The sequence below is a fragment of the Camellia sinensis genome, chromosome 1 (genome assembly GCF_055761805.1).
Source record: "Camellia sinensis isolate YWXY chromosome 1, ASM5576180v1, whole genome shotgun sequence".
Taxonomy (NCBI): Eukaryota; Viridiplantae; Streptophyta; class Magnoliopsida; order Ericales; family Theaceae; genus Camellia; species Camellia sinensis.
In genome coordinates, this window is record NC_138961.1 from 252,577,717 (window position 1) to 252,594,554 (window position 16,838).

General features: G+C 35.3%; 1 protein-coding gene and 1 non-coding gene across 3 annotated transcripts; one reads left to right on the plus strand and one right to left on the minus strand.

Moving 5' to 3' along the window:
* The first annotated feature begins 232 nt into the window (after positions 1–232).
* Positions 233–5,348, plus strand: LOC114295125 (putative serine/threonine-protein kinase PBL7). 2 transcript variants are annotated; one of them, XM_028239318.2, is made up of 6 exons: positions 233–350; positions 447–565; positions 2,412–2,605; positions 2,769–2,958; positions 4,037–4,428; positions 4,511–5,348. In XM_028239318.2, the coding sequence occupies exons 1-6, from the start codon at positions 343–345 to the stop codon at positions 4,940–4,942; spliced, it is 1,335 nt and encodes a 444-aa protein (XP_028095119.2). In that variant the 5' UTR covers positions 233–342; the 3' UTR covers positions 4,943–5,348. The 2 variants fall into 2 exon arrangements, with proteins under 2 accessions (XP_028095119.2, XP_028095118.2); XM_028239317.2 differs by having other exon boundaries at positions 242–350; positions 432–565.
* A 550-nt stretch (positions 5,349–5,898) lies between these two features.
* TRNAQ-UUG (transfer RNA glutamine (anticodon UUG)) lies at positions 5,899–5,970 on the minus strand. Its single transcript has one exon. It is a non-coding gene; the product is annotated as a tRNA-Gln (tRNA).
* Between the last annotated feature and the right edge of the window lie 10,868 nt (positions 5,971–16,838).

Consider the following 16,838-nt stretch of genomic DNA (forward strand, 5'->3'; position numbering starts at 1 on the left):
AAATTAAATTGAAAAAATTAGAACCAAACAAAGTGATCGTGTAATGTTTTGGCATTGGTTCAATGATATAATTACAGAAAATAGAATAAAGAACTGAAGAAAGAAGAAAATCTACATGTGATTTTGTAGAATTGTTTACATTTCCTTTAAAGGAAAAATAATACTAAATATTTTTGGTACGTAAAGAATATTATTAATTAAAAAAAAAAGTTACTTAAAACAAAAGAAAGAAAAAGGAAAAAGAAAAAGAGGAGAGAGAGCAAAGATCAGACAAAATTGCAGATTCCATATAAAAGCGTGCGTTCGAATGATTCTTCAAGGAACGTATGTACGCGACTGCTAATGTATCTGTATGTCTATCAAAAACACAACCCTCCATTCCCACATTTCTTCTTCTTCTTCTTCTTCTTCTGCAAATAATTTAGTTTCAGACTCGTGATTTGTAGATTAGAGAAAATGGGTTATTGCCCATGCTTCGGTTGGAAGAAAGGGATTAAGCTGAAGAGTGGGGATGAGATAGAATTCAAGCAATCCCAGGCCCTCAACCTCCCTGATTTGTCATCTGGTTAGTTTTTTTTATTATTTTTTAAATAATGTTTTTGTTGCTTTATAAAAAATTCATTGATTTCACATATGGAACTCGTGTTTTTGTTTTTGTTTTTTTTCCCGAATCGTTTTGGGAGTTGGGTTGGTGTTTGTTTTCGTTTTACAATTTTTGAGTTCCGATTTTTTATACTAGTGATCTTTCATTGTGAAATTGACTGTCTTGATCGATCAGAATTCTTGATAGCATAATTGGGTTCGTTTCTATTCTCTGTTTTGCCCTCATAGCATAATTGGCAATGTAATCTTTTTGTTTCATGTTTCATGATAGTATTACCCACATCTCAACTTGAGATGGAAGATGCTTTACTTTAGTTAATTGACAATAGAAGAAATGATAAGCGGTTTTCTGGTGTTTCCTACATTATAAATTCAGTTAATGCTTATATATGTTTCTGTCACTCATGGTGTGGTTCTATGCAAGATTGATATGTGGCTCACTGGGACAATTATCAAACACTTGATGAAGGAACTTATGCTTAGCCTCAATGAGGTCAAAATTTCCTGTGAAGACAAATTATATGGGATCACTTGTCTCAGGAATGAATTCTCCTTGAATCCCTATTGTAGCGGAAAATGTCATGCTAATTACCCAAGAGAAAAATTCTCTCAATCTCTGGTACTAGAAACAACTTTTAACTTGTGATAATCCTTGTAAAAGGGCTCTACTGAAATGTCATCATCAGAATTCACAATGGTTTTTACGGTTTACCATCTCATAACAAAACCTTTTTGCTAGATATGATATCTGAAATCCATTTAGTATCACATGGTTTTGAAATTTTGATCCGTGAAAGTGCTTATAGTTCTCTTCCAGGATGAATGCATGGGTGAAAGAATCACATCAGCTGAATGCCTCGTGATTCCCTTTTTCTACAAATCTTGCATGGACCATGGACAAGAGGGTTACAAGTTTATGCAGCTAATATTGCCTTTGTTGAAGCTGTTTTGATTTGCATGTTGATTTAGGAACTTCTCTCACTTGGTATTTCTTCACAAATTGCTTTCCTTACACAGATCCTGGATGTGCCATTCTTTTCCTTTGTTTGTCCACACTGCACAGTAAACAGGCACAATACTCCGTAAATCAATGCACATAATTATCTAGAGATGTATTAAGCGGAATGAATGTTGTCAATCAGGTTGTGCAGAACACTATAAACAAATTATGTGTCAGTTCCCAAAATGTGGTAAAATATGGCATTTGCTACAAATTTTAAAATTTTCAAAATGATAATCAGTTGAGAGGTTATTTATTTGAATCAGGCACAGGTATCTTTGTTAATTTTTTATTTTTCTAGTGAAACTCTGTTCCAAATATCTATGCTTTCTTGGATCCAAAGTCGAGTGAAAACAACAAACTCTTCAAAGTGGTGATGCTCCAATGACATGGAGAAAAAAGTACAAAACACTGTTTTTGGCTCCATTCTTAAACTAGGAATACAAATCATAGCTGTTACCATTTCATATCACACATAAACCTCCTAAAAATGGGACTTCCAATGAAGAGTAATTACTTATAGGAGAACTGAAAAATTCATGTTTTGTATATCAAAGAGTTCTTTATTCACCCTATTCAAAAAATTATTATTATTATTTTTTTAAATTAGACACATGCATAACTATGTCCCAGTTGGGAATTAAATCCTCCGCATCCCCTTTTGGAGATGGCAGGAGATGCTGCTCAAGCTAACAGCTGGTGGTATGTCAGAACTTTACATATTATAACTGGTTGTGTGACTTAACTTTTCCTGTACTTAGAACTTTTACTTTTTCTGGTTTATTAACTTAATTGGAGTCTAATGCAGATGAATCAAAGACCAATAAAGAGTCAAGACTGGAATCATCAGTTTCAAAAGATGTTTCTGGTGCCAATAATAACAGTCAGACATTCAAATACCGAGAGCTCGCAACTGCAACAAACAATTTTAGGTTTGAGTCCCTTATTGGGGAGGGTGGTTTTGGACAAGTATACAAAGGAAAAATAGAAAGCACCGGTCAAGTAATTTTCTCTATCTGATGAACTTTTAGTCTTTGCTTCACTCTCTTACATGAAAGAGCATGGCTTTTTAGCATCAATCACCACCTTTCACTATTTCTCTTAATCCTATACTTGAAGTGGAGGACTTTATTTTGTTGATAAAATGTGTTGCTGTTGTTTGCAGGTTGTTGCTGTTAAAATGCTAAATCAGGCAGGTCTTCAAGGGGACAAGGAGTTTCTGGTGGAAGTTCTCATGCTCTCTCTTCTGCGTCACCCTAATCTTGTCCATTTGATTGGTTACTGTGCTGAAGGGAACCAACGCCTTCTCGTATATGAATTCATGCCGTTAGGTTCATTGGAGTATCACCTCCATGGTAGGATTCAATGCCATTATTTTGAATTTCATGAAATTTATTCAGTTTCTTTGTTTTCAAAAATTGCATATCATATTTCTTTTTCAACCATCGGTAAACTAGAAAAAATCTTTCAAGAAAAGTGTATGCACAGGTTTTCCATTTTTGCTTTTAGTTGAGACTGTAGCAGACGCTTTGAAATATTGAAATTTTGTCATTTGAAAGACATACTTCACAATAAAATTATTTATATGTTTTGTTTGATCCCTTTTTTGCAGGGTAGTATTATATAATGATTGTACAAGGACCATGTCTTTCTGTAATATTATTTTTTATATGTTTGCATTTTTTTTTAATGCATTATAAATTGTATGAATATCATTGGACCTCACCTCACAATGTTTCTCTCCCGTACTACGCAGAACTAATTCACTGGCACGCCCAATGAAAAAGCTGTATGCTGGAACTTCTTTTCGTAGTACACATAAATTCTGAGATAACGAATAGAGTATACTGACGTGGCAGGCACCATCTATTACATTTTTAATCATATTTATCCAAACTGGAACATGGTTGCTATGAGAGCACCTCCTTCTTGGTGAAAGTAACCCTCTGGGGCCATTCCATCGGGCAATATTGTGCTTCTTGCAGGATATTATCTTTAGGTCAATTACCTCCAGCATATTTCTTTGTCGAAATTTATTTGTAATCACTTTCTGATGACTAGTGCCCCTACGTATCTAATGCTAAACTTCTTGTTCACCTTCATAAGAGAGAGAACATTTTTGTGTTTTTATTTCTTTGGAAAAAATTAGCACTTGGTCATTGTGCCAAGCATTTGTTAGCTCTTTCTCATTTGACATTAGCACATTTCAAGGGAATTATATTTACAAATTCAAAATATGTATAGTTTGTTTGTGGTTTAAAAGACATGCATATGTATATAATTTTTTTTTGGCTCTGACTAAGCATGTAGGTGTAAAATAGCAATCCTCTCCCATTTTGTCTGCATAAGAAATTGCATTATTGTCAATTTACCAACCATTTCTAGTCAATTTAATTGATTACATGCAGCTCATAACCTAAGCTCTCTTTCCAGATCTTACACCTCATATGGTACCACTGGATTGGAACACTAGGATGAAGATAGCAGAGGGTGCAGCCAAAGGATTGGATTACCTGCATAACGAAGCAGATCCTCCTGTTATATACAGGGACTTGAAGTCCTCTAACATATTATTGGATGAAGGGTTCAACCCAAAATTTTCTGATTTTGGGCTTGCAAAGTTTGTTCCAGAAGGAGACAAGTCACATGTCTCTACAAGGGTCATGGGAACCCATGGATACTGTGCCCCTGAGTATGCTATCACTGGAAAACTGACAAAGATGTCCGATATCTACAGTTTTGGGGTAGTCTTGTTGGAGCTGATTTCTGGACAAAGAGCATTGGATACAACTCGCGGACGTGGCAAACATATGCTTGTTGATTGGGTAATTGCCTCTATAGAATTCGAAGAGAAATACAAGTTTTATATCTACTTTCTAAATTCTTTCCTGATTTCTTGTTTTGTAGGCACGTCCCATGTTAAAAGACCGGACGAGCTTTTTGCAATTAGCTGATCCAAATTTGAAAAGCCAGTTCTCAGAGACTGTTTTATGCAAGGCTGTAGAGGTGGCATCAATGTGCGTCCGTGAAAATCCTCACTCTCGTCCTTGTATGAAGGATGTAGTGCTTGCTTTGAATTACTTGACTTCCCACCATTGTGATCCCACTGGAAATGGTGCTAGAGGTGACAAACGTAGAAGGGCACGGCATAGAGATGCACGAGTAAGTGAGAACAAGGTAGATTTCAATGATTCTGAGAACAGTCCACAGGAAACACCAACGCCAGACAAGGATTTAGAACGGGAACTTGCTGTTGCAGAGGCCAAGATGTGGGGTGAGACGTGGAGAGACAAGAAACGACAAAATGCAGAAAATGATTATGATAACTTAGACAGGTAGTAGCATTTGGGAGATTTCTTAGCGGGGGCATTGTTAGCGTTTAGAACCTCTAGAAAAAGAAAGACATATAATTTGCCATCACAGAATACTTCAGATCACTGTAAGTTCAGCGGACAAAATAATTGTGAGAATTTAGCAAGGACCTCAGAAACAAGTGAGGAAAGTTTTCCTGCTTCACAACCGACTTCACTCTTGAGCTTATATTTAATTTTCGGTTTTTAGATTATGTGGTGTTATGATCGGTATAAGGTTTAGCAAGGACTTCAGAAACAAGTGAGGAAAGTTTTCCTGCTTCACAACCGATTTTATTCTTGAGCTTACATTTAATTTTCGGTTTTTAGATTATGTGGTATTATGATTGGTAAAGGGTCAATTTTGTGGAATAAATGTACCATTTTAGTGGCTAGTTTGGCACCCTTGTTGACAATATAGAAGCACACCATCTTAAAAGGCTTTCAACACTGGTTTTTCAAGTTCATCTTTGACTTCATAATATATTCCCATGAAAAATGGGAGCAATCATTGATCAGGAGCATAATTGATGATTCTCCTATCTGAAAATAATTATCCCAAGAATCACTGACCCTAGGATACAGATACATTTAAATGATTTGATTTAGGAATAATTACATAAATTCAAAATTCATAAATAATTCCATGTTATGTAATTGTGGAGCAAAAATAGGGGTCGCTGATTTGCTCGACAGTTCCAGCATTTTCACTTGATCTTGTTTCTCCACAACACAAATCCAAACCCTGAAAATTTCAGGCTCCCAAAAAAAAAAAAAAAAGAAACGTTTTTGAAATTAAGAACCATGTAAATGAATGTTTTGTTTTGATGAGGCCTGGCCTCACACAGAGCAAAAGACATTTTAATTGGCATATATATGTTTATAATTGCCTAAAATAAAAGCAATCCATATTCAAGGAAATAAAAATAAAAAAATAAAACAGGAAGGTCCTACCGGGAGTCGAACCCAGGTCGCTGGATTCAAAGTCCAGAGTGCTAACCACTACACCATAGAACCCTTGAACGTTAAACTAACCTCTGAATAATTATATAAACTAAAATTTCAAACTAAAAATAAAATAAAATTACAATATTAACTTTCTTACATGAGTTTTTCCCACATAAGAAATTAAAGTAAATAAGTTTTGTCTCAAAATTTTGACTCTCGATTCTTACTTTGATTATTCACCATTTATATCACTGCCAATCAATTATTTATTTATTTATTTATATATTTTATATTTTTAATCTCACTGCCATACACTTGTTGACCTTAGTATCCTGTAATTTTCAACTCTCATGATCTATTTGGCTCTTACACTAGGTGGCTGATCATTACCTACAATTGATTATTTTGAGCAAGGAAATTTACAAGGTCAATACCAAACACAAGTTGAAAGAGAGACAAGTAAGAAAAAAATAGTGAAGTGTGGTCCAACCCACAATTCAACATTCAATCAAACTGTTTTGAAAAAACATTGCCATATGGCTACAAATCAAACAGGTTAAGAGTTGAATATTGATTGCATGCTGGAACTTGAGCCCCACCTCACTCACTTCTATTCCATGTTATTAAAACTTTTGAGTGCCTTCAAAGTTCAAATGTATCAATACAATAAATACTACAACGAGGATGTCATCATGATTGTCTAGTTAACTATATTTATTTATATACATGTTGCTTGTAAGTCTGTTTAATTGTTTTTATGTGGGCATGGGTTTTGTTAAGCTCTTTGAAATGCATGCTTGGCTTATAATTAGCAAAAGGTAGGTCGGCAACTGCTCCAAAACAGTTAGGTCTCCCAAGTTGTTATTTAAAATTCATTACCATCACATTCATTGTGCCTACTTCCAACAATGGCATCCCTCCATAAGGGCAATTCTATGGTACACGGGATTTTATTACTTATTTTTATGATATATGTTACGTATTTTTTTTATTATAAAATTATAACAATTTGTAATTCATAAATAAAATTACTCATTTTGTAGTAATGTTATGTATTTTTGTGATATTATTAGACATTTTTTATTTAAATATTTTATAATAAAAAATATGTAATATTATCATAAAAAATGCTTAATCTTATCACAAAATGTGTAATTTCATTTCTGAATTACAAATTGTTATAATTCTACCAAAAAGATATGTAATATTTGCTAAAAAAATAAATAACATATGCTATAAAAATATATAACAAAGGTGTTATGATATACACATTTTGAAGATGCCATAGCATTACCCCTCCATGAAAGTTTAACAAATATAATGTAGACTGGTGCACAAATGTGGAATACACATCTTTAGGAGTGTTTTAGAAAGATGGTTAAAATCTGTCTTTTTAGTTTTTTTTTTTAAAAAAAAACATGTAAAAAATATGAGAAATAATATAACTTAAAATGAGTTAAAAGTTGGGAAGTAATTTTTAACTCAATTCTCCAAAAAAGACCTTAGTCACTTTTTTAAGACAATCTGAATCATCATTTGACCTTAATCTATCAATGACACGATGAAGATATCAAGTAAGCAAACCCTAGTAGTGTATTCAAGTGAACAAGTGCCATTTGTCATTTAATAAATCAAAATATTTCAACTATCAAAACTTGAAAGAGTATAGGAGTGGAAACTTGTTGAAATTTTTGAGTAACGTTTAGTAATATTTACATTTTTAGTTTATGTTTATAAAGATTTTATAAATTTATTTTTATTTATTTTTAGAAAAATATAAATTATAAACACGTTTAGTTTGAACAAAATGTTTGAAAGTTTTTAAAAATATAAACTAAAAAATATGTTTGTTTAGGTCTAAAATATTTATATTTATTTTTTATTATTTATGACAATGAGATCATACACATTATAATTGAAAAAAATTAATTAAAAAAATAATTGAAAAAAAAATTATTAGTCAAAATTTTAAATTTGTGTTTAAAAACCAATTTAAACTCTTTTTTTAACTTTACGTTTTTTTCTCAAATTTTTATAAATTGAGACAATCATTTATAAATCAAAAAAATTATCAAATAAGTTTTTCTTATAGTTTTTAAAATTTTTGTAAATATAAACTAAAAAAAAAACGAAATGACTACTAAACATGTCCTTATGATTTCAATTTTATAGCTTAGCATTTATCGAGTTTCTTGTAAGCCCCCCCCAAAAAAAAAATTTAATAAATAAATAAATAAAAATTTCTATCTGGTTTCTTTTCTCCATTTTTCTTGTTTGTTCCATTATATCATACATTTGTGTGTTTAGATTTATTGAATAAAAATCTCAAAGGTATGCAAGAAAGACGTGAAATGGTACCCGAAGATTGACATTTTGATGTTCTTCTTATTTTGTTTGTGCAAGTCTCGTTATTTACTATGCCATGAGTAATTTAGTGTATAAATTAAAAGATGTCTACAAAAATGTTATTAGATTTTTTTAAAATCTTATAAAATAAAAAAATTATAATACAGTCAATAACAGGGTAATAGATGTAGCAACCCCTATGGAAAATTATTAAGTACTTTTGGAATATTATGTGTCTATATTCCTTCATCAATTATTATTCATTATACCTCTCATGTTCGTTAATCATCAAATACAAAATTATTATTCATTATACCTCTAATTATAATATTATGAAAGATCACATTTTTTAAAATCTTATAAAGCATAAAATCTATAATTGTTGGCTTTTTGGCTTTCGAAGGTTATTTTTGTAATTATGAGCGTGCCAGCAAGGATCAATCAGTCCTTACAGAATTGTAATTGTCAAACAATTATTCAGACGATTGTGTTATGGTTCTTTTAGCCTCAATAAAGAGGACTTTTACTGGTGGCTTACTGGTAATTTGACTTCAGAGAACTTGAGCATAAGAACAGTTAAATAAACTGAAGCATTTTATTAGTATAAAAAACTTACAATGATCTTAGTTCCGTAGAGAATTACAGCGGCAATATACTCGAAAACTACTCCTACAAATGAAGTGCAGCGCAGGAACTTAAAGTACAGAAATGTAAAGGACAGGAAATAATACTGGAATATGTAAAGTAAGACTGGTTTTCTTTTGATCTTTCTTTTTTTTTTCTTTTTCTGAAGTCCTTCCTGCTATTTATACTCTCCGAAAATAACCATCGAATTGTACTTCAAACCGTCGAACTGCTCCTCCGTGATCGCTGATCATGCTACCTTATAAGTAGTTCCACTACGCCTTCACTTGCAGTTAGGCTTCCCCCCTATATTCGAATTTGAATGTGAACAACTGTTGAAGCCACGTCACCGTACATTTCTTTGTTGATCCGCTACTACTCAGATCTTATAACAACCAATATTAACTGCCACGTGTATGGTCAGGATCGAAGACCGGCCTGGTCTCCCCATATTACCCTTACTTTGCCACGCGTCGAATTGTCACTGGCTAGCTCAAAATGTGTAGCCAACATTACCCCTCGCACTAATATGCCCAAGACTTGGTGATATTAGTGGATCAGGGTCCTTTTTCCCACGTCTTAGAACGTGCATGGGTTTTGCATCTTCCCAGAAATGCAACTGTCACTCACCATCTGTATTAATACTCTCGTCTTGATCCTTTAAGTATTTTCACTGTCTTATTATTCGAACAGACTGATACATTTCATGGCCAAATTAATTCTTTCCTCCAATGATGAAGCATACGAAGAGTCATACGTCGATGCCATTTCTCATCGAAAGCATGCATTTATTAGCCACCTTTACCCACATTTCTATATTCAGGTCATGGATGCCTTTGCAAATTACCGACCTTTGGATTACTAACACATTGCTCTTAATCCTTCGATTCAGAAAGCTACAAACATAGACATAAGAATTTTTCCCTCTGACCTACCTTTACAGTTCGAACAAACTACTCTCAAACCTTTGATTCAGAAAATTGCAAATATGGATTTGAGCAACTCTTCTTCGCAAATTTCTGTATGGGATAAAGCTGCAACTTCTTCCTCTTCTGGGGGTTCTGACTGGACAAGCTGGTCAATACCTAAGACTTATGATTTGAAGGAGCGAATCAACCACCATTTTGTTGAGTTCACTGACCTTTTAGAGTTTCCTTCCTATACTCGAAGTTCAGTTGTTTATCCCTATGTGCCCATTGACCATCGGCGTAGTCTGGAGGAGAATCTTCTTGTAGCATGGTATACATCCTCCATGCCTACAAAGATAGTGCACGCTGCCCCCCGCCCAGAAGAAGCACAAGGGTATAACCCATCATTCTTAGCCCAGAAGGCAAAGATCTGTTCTTCTGACTGGCTTGATTATATTAATGCCTTTGTTCCTTCTACTCCCGTATCATCCTCGAAAACAGAAGCGTCCACACTTTCTTCTATGTCTCCCGAAATTGAAGTATTCATACCTTCTTCCCTACCAATTCTTTCCTGGACAGAGAAACTGAAGATTGCCCTATCCATGGAGAATGTCTTCCCACCTTATAAACCTCTACCTCCTCCTACCCCAGCTGAACGGAAACAGGCTCAACTTCTGCTTGCAGCCTTCTCTCACTTGCCTTTTAATGTACTTGAGGACGAAGTCCCTCTCAAGAACCTTCGATGGGCTTATGATATTCTGACTAGGGGCCATGTCCTTAATCCCCTTGCTCAGGCAAAACTTCATATGTTTCTGGACCAACTTCCATTGCTCCTTTACTGGCATCGAAATTCTGTGGCTACCACACAATCTCTAGACCAACTTTCGTCTCTTCGAATTCATGCTCAGTACAAAGCAGAGAACTTTATTGAAGAATTCAATGATTTCAAGAATAAAGATTCTGCGTATTGGGATGACTTAGACATTGATGAATTGGAACAAGGATTAAGAGAGGTGGCTTTCGAAATAAAGGCTGAAGAACTCTACTATGAAGTGAGAGCACATCAACTTATGCAGCCAATGCTAGAAAATTTAGAAGATAGAATAAGGAAAGAACAAAAGTTCATTGATCATTGTTGGACTAAATTTCATGATCTTGTTATTTATTCCATTCCTTATTTTTATGAGCTCGAGTTCATACCGAGATAGGGTCAGCTGATGTAATCACTCTGATCTTAATATAAACAAAATTTGTCTTTGTTTGACCCTGTCTTCACTTGTGTTTTCACTTGTGTTTTAAAAGTCAACTCAGAGCTTCAAACTTCGAACAATTTCATCCTTTGAATCTGGACTTAATTGTTTTAAATGAAACACTAAATGAGCCAATTGTAAACCTTTCCAATTTGTGGAATAAAGTTTTGGCTGATTTTCAATTGGAAACAGTGCTTCAAATCTAGCAATCTTTACACTTAAAGCCTGTTTTAACCATAGTCAATATCTAGTCATTGTCATTATTGCTTTTGATGTTTCAAACACCAAATCTCATCCTTAAAGAATCTCAAGTTTTGCCTCGAAGGACATTACCTTTGTTAAAAAACCTAAAAACAGGTCTTTAAACTCTTTTAAGTGAAATAAACACTCGAGTATTTTTATATTTTGAGTATGGCAACCTGCTTCGAAGCCGTTTTGACTTGGCTTCGAAGCAAAATATCTTACTTCGAAGCTAGCCTTAACAACTGGGCTTTGTTTTTCCCTCCAAAAGCATCAATATTGAAGGAAGCTTTTGTACTCGTACTTTTAATACTTAACAGCTCATGTAATATATTTTCAAATACGAGGGCTTTAAAAACCTTTTTGTTTCGTGTTCTGCAATCACTTGCTCTTCTAATCACACAAACCCCTCTTATTACCGATCGTCGGCCTCTCTCTACTTCCTTTCCCGGTTTCATTGTCAATAAAAGCATACCGTCAATGGCTTCTCCTTCAGTATCAGTCGTAGAGCGTACGAGCCCATCTGTGGCCCTGAAGAGGATTATTGATGCAGAATGTGAAAAGTACAAAGCTGGGGAGAAAAACGCTATTGATGGACGCATCTTTGTTCCTCGTCGCCATGTGCAGTTAGACTACGTGCTCGGACCCATATTCAAAGAGGTCCTTACTGAGCTCCCAGCCCTGTATCCCCGACTGGAAAACCAATGTCTTCTCTATGAAGGTGGTCTTGACTGGAGGAATTGGAGGATAAATCGCCCCCACCGATGCTGGCCCACGGTGAGACCAGAGTGGCAAGAATGGTATGATCGGGTTATTCCTGCTAGAACCCTGGACCTTCAAGAACTCTGCCTTCTCGATGCTCTCAGACTATCTAGGGTAACTATTTCAGAGGACCCTTTCCTTGTTCCTGCTGCCCTATGTTTTTGGAATCTTGTCTTTAACTTTTTTCAATTTAGATGTGGGATGATGGCCCCTACTGTTCTTGATATTTGCCATTTACTAGGATTATCTCTCATTGGCACCCCTTTTGGACCAGATTATCCTGATTTAGCAGTCCATTTCTCTCTCCCCTCCCTTAACTCATCTTCTAGTGATTTCGCTAGGACTGAGAATAAAAGAGAGGGCCCTGTGACTGATAGGGAATTCTTTTCTTTCTTATTGTATTGGCTTTGCAAATTCTTTTTTTGCACTTCCTCTCAGAGAATTATGCCTGAATTTGCCCCTCTTGCCAAAGCCTTTGTTTTACAGAAAAAGGTAGCTTTAGCCCCACATGTTCTAGGGCACGTATATAGAGTCTGCTCCTTTTTTTGTGAGAAACCCTTAGATGCTAGTCAAGGGGGACCATTCTGGATCCTTCAGTTTTGGCTTTTCGCCTATTTTACTGAGTTACAATCCAAATGCCTTAAATTTTTCGAGCCAAACCCTCTTACTCACGGCATAAGGATGGCCAATGCTTCACTTTACTCTTCTACCTTTGCTTTTTACTTCTCTTTCTTTCACCAGCTTCCAGCCTCCCTTCCTACTTACCGCTTTCGTCCCTTCGAACCTTCCATTGGTCCATCTTGGTTGAGGAATTTTCTAAGTGACCAGTCCTGTACTTCACTTATTCACAAGGATATATGGCTTCCATTCTGATTCCCAGAGAGTTATTTATCGGGACTTTGAACCCGAAGGCCTACAAATGCATTGCTGAACCTTACTGTCCAGCTTAGTTTGCTAGACAATTTAGTCTCACACAAGGGGTCCCAATACCTCTCTGTAGCAACACAAACCTCAACCTTACCAGAAGGGATCTGAAAGTCCGGAAATCCAGGCTAGAAGAGGCAACTTTGAAATTTGTAGATGACTTAGCCAACTTTGAGTACACCCCTTTCATTCCTCAAGGTACCGTGTTGAAGAGGTACCAAAACTGGTGGGTGACTAATATGGAGATTTATTTGGCCATTTCACCTTTAAACCTACTAACGGTGTTAGATGTGACCAAGCCCAAAGAAACTGAGGTTGTCACTTCTTCCACTGTTTCATATATAGCACATGTTGCTCCTGCTGCTTCAATTTCTCTCAGAGTCACTCGGTCTGCCTCGAAGAAAGGTATACCCTTGTCTCTTCTCCTTTTGTCTTTCATAATGCATTTTACCTTACCTTTAATTCTTCTTTTGTGGAGGTGGTCAATCACAAAAGAAAAGGAGGCTCTTTGAACTCAAGAAGGGAACATCCAATATTCAAGGGGAAGAAAAAGAAGAAACAGATGAAGAGGAAGAGTTATTTTTGAAAAGAAAGAAGAAAACGATCGTCTTTTCATCCGACTCGGTTAAGGATGAGACAACTGCCAGAGAGTCGGAAGATGAATTCATCTCTTTGGAATCCAAATCGCAGCTTGAAGAACTTGAGGGAAAAGTAGAGAAAGAGCAAACCCTGCCAATACAGAGGAAAAGGAAAAGAAAGGTGACTGTCTCTCCTTCTGATATGGTCGAAGACTCTAATTCTGAGACAATTGCCAAAGCCATAGAGAAGAGAAAAAAGATGTCTGCTTCCGCTCCTGTCTCAGTTGAAGATACCATCCATGAAGCAGCCGTCAAGACAATAGAGCAAGAACATCCTAAAGCCATGATTGTCTTCGAGAGAGCTGAGAAGAGGCGGCAGCAACAATTTCTGAGAGATGAATCTGCCGCTGCTGACATACTACAAAGGGAAACTGTAAGAAAGCAACAGACTGCCAGATATTACACCCTTCGTAGTTCCCCCATTATCGCCGATACTTCTGGAGCAGGTAATTTTTATGCTTCTGCGATTTTTCCTCTGTTAGCCTTTGGTATCGAGGTTTAACATTGCCTTACATTTCTTCTGTTATCCCAGATAGGCAACCCAAGAGGGGGGGTGAATTGGGTTATTAAAAATTTCACAATATTAAAAATAACACAATATTCAGAATTTTAATAAAATAAAAAAAAGAATAATAATTATCAATATAAAAGTAGAAGAGATAGAGAGAGAAAATTAAACACTGCGATTTATAGTGGTTCGGCACGCCAGGCCTACGTCCACTCCCCAAGGAACCTCCTTGAGAATTTCTTTACTATCAATTGAATAAATGCACCACCAAGCTTGTGGATTTGGCACAGGACTTACTCTTATCTATTGAGCCTCACTCAACAATAAATGCCTTACCCTTACACAATCTCTCACAAAAATAAGGAATAAGAATAAGTGGTAATTGAACCCACTTTTACAATAATTCTCTCACAAATAGTAGATATGAAAGTGTAAGAACAAAAGCTAGACTTAGATCTGAAAGTGAAAGAGAATAATACAATTTGGAGCTCACAGAAAATTTTCTCTTCAAGTTCTTGATTTTTCTCCACATCCAACACTTCTATTTATACACAAAAATATACCCGTTGGACGCTCCTTGCTGACGTCATGGCTTATATAAGCACGCTCCTGACGTCATGGCTTACATAAGTACGCTCCTGATGTCATGGCTTACATAAGCACACTCTTGATGTCATCGCTTACATAAGCACACTCCTTGATTTTGAATAGTCAGCAAAAGATAAAAAAATAAGATTGAATTTTTTTTTCTTTTTGTTATTTCAAACATGGAGCCACCATTTTTGTAGACAATTTAATACAAAGTTCATAACTTTCAAACAAACAAATAATTTTCTCCATCTAGTTTATAATATATATATATATATATATAACTCCATCTTTTTCTTCTTGTTTGATTATAATATGATATAAGAAACAAGCACATTTGATACAAGAATCTGAATGGCCAAAAATAAAATAAGGGGCCGTCTGTCTTGTCGGAATCAATGTGGGGATTTTGGAGCATCTCGAGCGCAGGAAATATTGACAAACAAAAGATTTGAGCAGATATAGCAGATATGCATCGAGTAATGGATCAATGGAGTGTATAAAAAGTGACACAGATCAGATACAAAATCATCAAGTGTTTGAAAAAGAATTTGTTTTAGCTTCTTTTGTAATCATGTCATTCCTTACCTTGGCTATCAATGAGTCGGACCTGCATGAGGTGCCTGTAATGCAGGCAAATGAGAGAGTACCAGTGACGCAGGCACATGCTATGCCTGTAAATGAGGGTTCTAGTGGTATTGGCAATCGAAATGATTTCGATGCTATTAATAATACTATGGCTCTTAGTACACAGGCCATGACTGCAGTTTCCAATATGGGGCGACGATTACAAGCAAGAGTACAAGAAAATCAGCAATGGAGAGATGAGGTGTGCTTGTTAAAACAACAAGTAGTGAATATGTGTAAGGAGAAGAAAGAGCTAAAAAGGAAAAATGCACAGTTGGAGAATGCAGTGCATTATTATGCAACAGTGATAATGCCAAGACTCACAGAAATCGAAAATAGAGAGAGACATGTAAAAGAGGCTCATGAAAAATTGTTGAGAGAAGTGAAAAAGAATAAATCTGTGAAGCCTTCTGAAAATTTACATGTAATTGAGTAATATTTTCGTTTTCTGAAATAAAATTTCGAGCATTTCTTCCATTTTTATTTATTTAAGTTATTGTTATTATTATTATTAAAATTTTAATTTTTTTTATTATTTATTTTTAACTCTGTCTATGCACAAAAAAAATAAATTTGTTTGTTGGTGCAAATAAGGAGTATGGCAGATAAGGAGTAAAATATATATATATATATATATATATACTCCCCCTAAAATTATGCACAGAATCTACCCATGCCCATTTTTTTTTTTTATAGTTTTATAATGAAAATATATGAGTCTCCCCCTGAATTAATGCACTAAAAATTACATAAATTTGAAGAGACAAATTACCAATCTATAATACCAAGGGCCATTAAGATCCGGCCATAAACAATTACACAAAGTGCACTAGCATAAAAGGAGAAAATAAAAATAAAAACAATTTCTTCAGACAAGGTAGAAGCAACCATTATTAAATCCAAGAGAATTTGGAGCACATACAACAAGTAAAAAAATATAACACAGTGCAACAAGAATTTTAACATGTTGATCGGTGATAACCTTGATGAACGGAAGAAATTGAGACAATTAGGTAGATCGGTGACGAATTTGTGTAGATCGGCAATGGATCTTGATGGATCAGTCACGGATCTTGATGGATCAGTCACGGATCTTGATGGATCGGTGATGGAACTTGATGAATCGGTAAAGATGGAGATGAAGATTTCGAGTGGAGAAGTGATGGAGTTCGGTGTATTGGTGAGGGATTTGGGTGGATAATGGTAGAGATGAATGTGATGGATGATTTTGTGGATGGTGAAGATGGTTGTAGACGATGGTGAGCATGGAGATGGAGTCGGCTGAGGATGTGAGGAAGAAGGGGAAAGCGAGAGACCAAGAGGAAGAGAAAAAGAGAGAGTAAAGGAGAGAGTGGGTGATATAACAAAATTGTTCTTCATTTAGAGGCTTGGTAAATATGTCAGCTAATTGACAATTTGTAGGCACAAATTCGAGTTCAATGTCACCTTTAAGTACATTATCTCTCAGAAAATGATGTCTTATTTCAATGTGTTTAGTGCGTGAGTGCTGAATAGGATTTTT

Coding starts and splice junctions, on each gene's coding strand:
- LOC114295125 (XM_028239317.2), top strand. Junction 566..2,411: donor CCTCCCTGATTTGTCATCTG/GTTAGTTTTTTT, acceptor AGTCTAATGCAG/ATGAATCAAAGACCAATAAA. Junction 4,429..4,510: donor AACATATGCTTGTTGATTGG/GTAATTGCCTCT, acceptor CTTGTTTTGTAG/GCACGTCCCATGTTAAAAGA.